Raw genomic sequence first — 9,021 nt, forward strand, 5'->3', positions numbered from 1 at the left:
GGCAGGACCACGCGGCGTGCTACAGCGGCATCTAGTGCCTGGAGGCAGGACTACGCGGCGTGGTACAGCGCCATCTAGTGCCTGGAGGCAGGACCACGCGGCGTGCTACAGCGGCATCTAGTGCCTGGAGGCAGGACTACGCGGCGTGGTACAGCGCCATCTAGTGCCTGGAGGCAGGACTACGCGGCGTCATACAGCGGCATCTAGTGCCTGGAGGCAGGACTACGTGGCATGGTACAGTGCCATCTAGTGCCTGGTAGCAGGACTACGCGGCGTGGTACAAGCGAGAGAAGAAAAGAAGACTACGAGGAGAGAAGGATACTTATGTTTGTGAAATAAATGAATTTGAATTGCCTAGTGTTTTTCAGTCATCTCCTGTCACGGTAGGCGTGGCCATAGATAACCTCCCTCTAGTTCCTAGTTCCTCCATTATTGACTTAACTTACACACAGGCAATCTGCACACAACTGCCCGGATCCGAACGTGCGCTGGCAGCTATGCGAGACGGCGGGCGCGCTGGCCGACCGCCTGCTGTCCGACGCGGCCCCGCTGCGCGCGCCGCACACGCGCCACGTGCACGACAAGCTCAGCCAGGACATCATCCGCCCCTTCAGTGAGTATGAGATCCTGGTGCAGTCCTGTTGTTCCCTCTGGTCGGAAAACCTGGAGGGCAGGATTTCAAATCTCCCCAAGGACCTCCTGGACTGAACAGGACTGCACCGAGATCCCTGATGTCCACCAGTAAGGGACAAAGGAATAAGCTACTGTCCGTCGAGCGTTGGACAGTTACATAAGAACCAACAGACCCGGTTTCCACTAAAGCGGAGCGGAGAAGTGTTGGGCCGTGAAATTTTTTCTGTTATATTTGACAGCTGCGCGGAGCGGAGAAGTGGAAATAATGATTCTGTTATTCAAAACACTTCTCCACTCCCCTTGGTGGAAATCGGGCCATAAGCATCCACAGGCATAATCCCGCGCGCGAGAATAGACCTTAGGACGTTCTAGCGTAAATCATGAAAACTGTCCTATTCTTATAGCAAGTGATTTCTTTTTTGCTATAAATAAATGTTATCTATTAATTTAGGCCGGTTTGAAAAACATGAAATTTTAGAATCGCGCTGACCGCTCGCTAATCATCGATGCTGACAGATCCAAATGTATGTAATTGAAGGGAATGTTCCTGAGTGACGCTGATCGCTCGGCGCCGACGCTCATACAGTTCGGTTGTCACCGCTGACGGTTAGCGTGATTCTAAAACCAGTCTTATAGAACCCAAAGTAGTAATTTGAGTATTTTTGCAAACGCCTGCTTCTTCTCCAGCTGAGACAAAAGCGGAACAAATCCCTCAAACGAACTATGCAACGGCTTATCCAAAAGAAATCCTCCCTAAACCATCAGTTTTAAAAAGGTAGCGCCAAATATGAGAAAGCAACTAGGTTCCTGCGGCAGTGAAGTGTTGAAATAATAATATGTGAAGTCGTAACAGACCTGTCACAGTGTACACGTTTAGAATCTTGCGGCATTTGACATAAAAAACAAACTCTCCCGAATCTCTTCACTGCCACAAGAACCTAACGCCTATACCTAAAGTTACCAAACCTATCCCACTTACCTCCAGATATGCAGTAAAAGATGTGGTATCAAATGGGTGTGGATGGATATGTAAGTATGGATGGTTTATGGATTTAACGACGGGAAACGAAGCTGGGAATTCAGACTCTGCTACTGTTCCGCAGAACTTCGATTTGGAACTCGGCCCCGTAGAGGAACTAAGCACATTCAGTCGGCACCTCGAACTCGGAACTCGGCCTTCGGAACTCAGGCGCGGAACTCGGACTCGACAACGAACGCGGAACACTTGGCCAGGAACCTTGGGTCACGGAACTCGGCCTCGGAGCTCGCACTGTGTTACTTCAGGACCGTCTGTTTAGAGCACGGAACCAGTCTCTGAACCTTGGAATCTGGACAGAGGTCTAAATTTCCAGCTTGGGTAGGTGTGGGAATGGTAGGGTAGGAAAGGGAATTCTTACAGCACAAAAATATGTGGTTGCACCACCTTACTATAACTTTAACAAACGTCAAAAGTCTGTTTAACTCTATACAGAAAACACCGGTTATGGTTTTACTCACGGTTAAAATAGGTGGTGCAACCAGGCCTGTTCATCTCCGCGAGTTTACATCGAAAACAAAACACGCACGATGGATACTATTCGACAAGGCCTCACATACGAGCGAACATTGACTCACGCACGCGTATTCTTGTAAATAGAAGAAGAAAATGGTGTACTAAATACTGTGCAGTATTTAACTGCCTAAATAATAATAAAAACACAAAATGTACTTTTTTAAGTTGCCTCAAGACACTGAGAGGTAAATAAGTAGTTAATATTATTCATGATAATTCATGCTAAATCATGTATTTCCTCCGCCATTTTCCGCAGTTTGGCACCACACGTCACATCATTTTACCGAAGTCAGCCCTATAGCTTCGGCGCAGTGCCGATCACTGACGTTTGTCAACAAAATGGTGCTTGACTCTTGAGACAGGCTAAATTACACCATATTGTTAATGACATTGAGCATAATTTTTTTTAAATACCTTCGCGAAGTAAAACTTCTGTACGTAGTACTTATTATTATTCTGTGGTGCAACTAAGCCTAAATATCAAATAGTTTCAAATATCTATTTATCATCATACTCGTACTTACATTGTTAAGGAATTCAAATTACTACTTTGGGCTCTACAATAAAAGGACTAAATAGTACAAAAAGAAATCACATGACAGCGTTCAGGTCAGGAAGTGGGGGTATGAATAAATTGACGCCGTTATCATTTAATAAAGCATCCACAGAACTTAACACTATTTTCTGATCAGGAAGTGGGGTATGAATAAATTGACGCCATTAGAGTTTAATAAAGTATCCACAGAACGTAAAATACTATATCCTGATAAATGACGAGGATGAGCCGGCTGGAGATCAAGGCTGATAAAGGTGACTTAAGGTTTTCGTCCACTTCTTATCGCTAGCCGACAGAGGTGTGGGGTCCTACCATCTCTATCAAACTATATTTGTGACGTTAAAGTGTCTCGAAAAGGTCCTACTGGCCATCCATTAAGATGCGCCCCGCCAATTTTTGGTCAAGGGAAGCGCAGTGTGCGGGGAGTATGATCTGAGCGTCAGTCGCGAAATTCAATTATTGTAGTGTGCGTGTGGACTTATGGATAATTAGGGTGTACCGTTACCGCTCAAACATTAGCGGAAACATGCATACATCCTACAAATATTATAAATGCAAAAGTATGTCTGGATGTCAATATGTTTGTTACTCTTTCACGAAAAAACTACTGAGAATCATATATCCAGAATAACTTATAGGCTATTATTTATGACGATCTGTGACAAACTAAATTTCACGCGGGTGAAGCCGCGGGAAAAAACCTAGTAAACTATAAACGATTAGGACGATTGGTGGGGCGCGTTTACGTGGATGGCACTATCAATACTATACGACTGAAGTTCACGATGACTTGTGCAGTGGAGGAGGGGCTGACGGAGCGCGCGGCGGTGCTGGCGGAGAAGTTCCGCGAGTGGGAGCTGCTGGTGGAGCTGTGCGTGCGCGCCGCCGACCTGCCGCGCCTCTACGCGTACGTCGACAAGTATCCTAATGAGGTTGGTGTTCGTGACTCTTCTGTACGCCATGTAATCTGAAATGGGAAACGTGAATGTAATATTGAGCAAGGGTGATGAATAAGCCGTGTAGTGACGGCAGAGTAGAATACATTTGTCACCAACCCCTACTTTTACCGCGGGTGTCGAAAGAGGCGACTTAGGGACTACACATCAAACAAAGAACGGGCAGCAGCGCTCTCTGAAAAACATCAGTCTTTTAAACTGCTCCAACCCGCTCATAGTCCAGCATTGCATTGTAAAGGGCTGTTGATGATGAGGAATAAGCGTGACAATAATTTTGCTGTCTCAAACTTTCAGTGTAACGACAACTCATTACAATGAAATACATAGTTCAACAACTAGATGGCGCTACTGTATAGTAAAATCACTGTCACTTGTTAGTGGTGAAGTCATTGGCGCCATTTGGTGAACTGTCGCATTTGCGTCAACTAGTGAGCGTGAATAACTGTCATTGAGAAACAACCAATAACGTAATTACCTTTCGAACAATTCATTAGCGTCTCAATCCTTGCAGGGCGTGGCCGAGCTGGCATTCGCTCAGATCGTGGACGGCGGCGGGCCTCTGGTCTCCGCCCTGGTGCGCTGCGAGCGGCCCAACGTAGCTTCCAAGCTGACGGCGTGGCTGCAGGCCTCGCCCACCAGAGCTCATCTATTAGCGCTGCAGCGGCTGACGGCGCGGGACTACAGCGCTGCAGCGCCCGCGCTCGCGCAGCTGGCTGGCGAGGAGCAGGACTCGGTTAATAGGATGACTGTAAGTATATGGGTTACTAGTTAGCTCATAATTTCGAGGGTTACAGAATTTCCCATTCTGGTTCAGATAGTGTGATCACAAGCAGAGAAGTTACTATTATGGAGTCTAGCTTTGATCCAAAAAATGAAAAGTTGTTATGAGTGAAGGTCTAAATCTAGAAGGTCATACAGACATACAGAGCTTGCTGCTTGGTTACAAGCTTCCGCCATTTCTGTTTTCGGTGCTGAGGTTATAATTTAAGGTAGTAGAAAACACCCTACCTACACAAGAAATGCAGAGCAGGCGCCCAAACGTAGAGCACAATATTGTCGTTTTTAAAGCGTGTGTCCCGGTTTTCCTGGTGTTGCTAGTAGAAGCTGGTTGCAACCAGTCAAAAAATAAAAAATCGATTCTACGTCCAACAGTGCTCTAAGCTGATGAAGATGATCTATGTCTAATAGTGAACTGTTCTAGGCTGATGATGACAATTATTCAAAAATATGCTCTCTTTCTTCCAGACCATGGCATCCCTAGCCAAGCTGTGTATCCTGGCATCCGACGAGCCGGAGAATCAGCCCGCCGAGACGCGGCGCAAGGTGGAGACGTGCCTGGCGCTCAGCGACCAGCACGCCGCGCTGCCGCGGGACATCCGCCTGCATTATGGCCTGGACGCGGAAGACACCAAAGTTATACCGCCTGAGGAGATGATCCAGGTGAAATATCTACGTCACGTTCGTTCGTTCGTTTCAGCCGAAAGACGTCCACTGCTGGACAAAGGCCTCCCCCAAGGATTTCCACAAAGACCGGTCCTGCGCCGCTCGCATCCAGGTACCTCCCGCGACCTTCACCAGATCGTCGGTCCACCTAGTGGGAGGCCTGCCCACGCTACGTCTTCCAGCTCACGTCTACGTCACAACAAAACATAATTATGAAGCATTTGATACTCCAGAAATTCTCTCGAAAAATATCCTGTGTGCTTACTATAAGTTTACGTCGGGTGTGCTCGCTAGCGAGTTTGTCAAAAAATCTATGAAGATTTTAGTTCATGAAAGTAGCCGCTAGGGGCGCTGTACAATTTGTCATACATTGAATATATTTTTGTACGCAGTCGCTAGCGAGCACACCTAACGTAAACTCATGGTAAGCACACTGTGGGTCTAAACAAAGTGCAAATTATAATCAAAACCAAAAATATTTATTCAGTTTAGACCACAAGTGGCACTTATGAACGTCAAAGTGGCACTTATAATCGCAAACCAGTCTAAAAGCCATTTTATTGTATGGTGTTTTGACGGATTCTATTTTCGATTTGATCAAAAAGTGCATTTTGTCTAGAGAGGTTGATCTTTTATATACGATACGGTTATCTCATTTGCAAATCTAGTAATTTTATATTGTCTGTTCATAGATGTACATCGACGCAGAGGGCCAGAACCTGACAGAGTACGACTACAAGAAGGCATTGGATCTTACCGACTACGTACCCGATATCGAGAGGCGCGACGATCTGCGCATGAAGGTAATCTACCGATCATGGGAACCAATCATGCTTAGTTCTTGGTGTACAACCAGCTCTATTGTTGCCAAATACTTCAAGTCCTCGGCCCTGGAAGCAAACACAAACACTCATTGAGTTGACGTCCACACCGGGTGGATGGGATCGCGAGGAACGGTCGACATTCTGCTCATACAAGAGCAGAGTAAGCAAGACGACAAGTGTGCCTCGCGAGCCTATGCGTCTGGTGTCGACTTATGTTTACACTTATTGTTCTCTCGTTCGTTTCAGCCAAATGACGTCCACTGCTGGACAAAGGTCTCCCCCAAGGATATCCACAACGACCTTTCCTGCGCAGCCTGCATCCAGGTTCTTCCTGCGACCTTTGCCAGATCGTTGGTCTACCTAGTGGGAGGCCTGTCCACACTAAGTCTTCCGGCTCGAGAACTTTCTGCCCCAACGGCCATCATATCTATGAGCTATTCCGTTCCTCCGTAATTCTGCGGGCTATACTGTTCCCTCTTAGAGTAGGCGCACACCGTTGATTTTTAGTTGGCCGATAGTTGTGCCCGATTTTAATTTGTATGAAGAATCGGCCAAATCGAATCGGCGTAGTGTGCGCACTCCCATACATACCCATACTGATCAACAGCCCGACTAAACTATCGGCCGACGAAAAATCAACGGTGTGCGCCTACTCTTAAATGTAAAGAAATAAAAATATTTCTGTCACTCACCCTCACCGATAAGTGTGTTCTATATCATTTGTGTGTGCAGGTGTGGTGCGCGAGCATCGTGCGCGACGACTGGGCGGCGTGCCGCGTGGAGGCGCCGGCCGACGAGCTGCAGCGCCGCTTGTTCTTCCGCCTCATCGACCTCGTGCACCTCATGGGTGAGTGCATGTCTGGAGACAGGACGTTGTATACGAGCAATGTTTGGAATGAAAGCGGCTGATAGTTGTAAGCCAGTTTTCAAAAAACATAAAATTTTAACATTTCCGTCAATATATATTTTAGAGATAGTACTGTTTGTTAAGGCCAATCCGTCACTTTTTATTCGTTTAGAGGATGTTGTCAGTCGCAACCGACGCGACTACTCAAGACTACGGATGCCCCCCTCAAATTCGGCTCTTATGAGTAAAAGTATATTATGTATGGCACCTAGAATTTACAATAACATCCCCTTAACAATAAAAAAATTAGAATTGTATGAATTTAAAATGAAGGTTAAAAATTTATTAATTGAAAAATGTTATTATAATCTGACGGACTTCCTAAGTGACAAATTTTGATTTACTTCTTAATATATTTTTTTTCCATTTAATCTGATTATGCAACATTGACTTTAACTTTAATTTGATTTGATTATGCAGTATTACCTATTGTAATTGATATTTTATTTTTAATTTAATTTGTACACCGCAAAGGTACGACATGTTGATACCATTTTAAATGCTGACTTAACACCTTATGTACACATGTTTGAACAAATAAATGTATCTTTATCTTTATCTTTATCTTTAAGTAATAATAATAAAAACAACGCACTTAGGTATAGGAAATCACAAGACAACAAAAAAGACATACAAAGGATTATTTAAATTCTATAATTAGCAGAAACGTATTTTATTAATTTCTTGGAAACAATCACATCACTTTTGTGCATTTTGCGTTTCGATTGGTAATTTACAAGGTACTCCGTTGGTCCATTGGTTTTGGTTGGTATGAGTTTTTTTATCTCATTGCCCAGGAAATTTTCGATTCATCCAGCTCAATTGTCTCGTCGCGCGCGAATAAGGTTAGGTAAATTGATACCACCTATTTCGATCCCTGATAATAATATTATAAAATGTACAGGTGTTTGGAAGAACGTTAAACAAACTTCGTAAATAAGGTCATTTTGAATACAAGTTCGCCCATTTGACCCTAAATGAGCTACTTTTTTTATTTATATTTTTGATTTATTTTTTTCCGAAATTTGACCTAAAAATAGCAAAAAAAGAGCTTTTTGTAGGCGGCTTGATGTTTCGGCTGCCTATAATGCAGCCGTGATCACAAGCAGACTGGCGGCTGGCGGAATCGTCCGTCCGGGTAGACTTAAATATTTTAAACTACCCTTATATTTTCATAATGTTACATTGTAGTGGCGTTACCTCGACACACAACACAGTATTCGTACTTGACATTTAACTCATAATATAAAAATGTCGCGTTGAGATCCGTGTTTATCTATTACTTACTGTATTGTTTACTTGAAATGGAACGCGAAAATTTAAAATCTTATATTTCGTATATCAGGATCATAATAGCCAAATATGTATTCCATGTATTCTAGTGTTTTACTTTCAAAACACACAACGGCGGGGGCAGATCGTTTCAACATCAATACACTGCAAATCTAACGTGGTTCGAAATGTTGCTGTGCGATGCCTCGATGATACAAAAAACAATAACAAATTTTGAATTTGTTTTTTCATTCAAATTCAAATGATTTATTTTTTGAAATATGGTACAGTGATAAAGATAACACAGAAAGTAGTCTTAAATTGTATTCAATGATCAATAATATTTTATTCAATATTGACCAATATTTTGAATACTTGCACAGACAGACATTTAAATTTAGGTAGGTACTCGTACACACACATAAAAACTGTTTAGAAGCTCACTTGACACACGAATATCGTCAGCCTAATTATCAAACTGCTTATGTCCTTTTGTGCAAACTTTACAGGAGGAAATAACTGTTTATTTTTCATAGTTATGGTACTAATTGAAGTAAAATGATGTAATAATTGAAATATAATCATTATTGTCAATTTTGTTTCAGTTTGAAAATATTCTGACGATAATTAATATTATTCTGTATGTGATTTATATTCTTTTTTTAATTCTGTTTTGAAACATAAAATAAGCATCGCAATTTTTTAGATCTGTGTAAATTAAAATCCAGTCAACATTCCGGTAAGCAGTTATATCAGAATTCGCAGCGCGTCGCATCTGTATTCTGAGCGCTCTTTGATATCGGGCAGAAGCGCGGGCGCGCAGCGGGAGGCGCGTTGTCTCGCTCTAATGCTCAAGGTCGTTCGGCCAAGTAATCGCC

General features: G+C 43.5%; 1 protein-coding gene across 1 annotated transcript; it reads left to right on the forward strand.

The window, feature by feature from the left end:
- Positions 1 to 417: 417 nt before the first annotated feature.
- Positions 418 to 6,811, forward strand: LOC114362887 (nuclear pore complex protein Nup133-like; the record flags this gene model as incomplete). The annotated part of the gene is made up of 7 exons (XM_028318455.1): positions 418 to 613; positions 3,540 to 3,666; positions 3,864 to 3,868; positions 4,207 to 4,445; positions 4,943 to 5,137; positions 5,833 to 5,943; positions 6,697 to 6,811. Coding segments are annotated over exons 1-7 (793 nt in total), but the record flags the coding sequence as incomplete, so codon positions are not given.
- Positions 6,812 to 9,021: the final 2,210 nt, after the last annotated feature.

This window comes from Ostrinia furnacalis, unplaced genomic scaffold (assembly GCF_004193835.3).
Source record: "Ostrinia furnacalis isolate ACB-3 unplaced genomic scaffold, ASM419383v2 OfSCF6899, whole genome shotgun sequence".
NCBI classification, from domain to species: domain Eukaryota; kingdom Metazoa; phylum Arthropoda; class Insecta; order Lepidoptera; family Crambidae; genus Ostrinia; species Ostrinia furnacalis.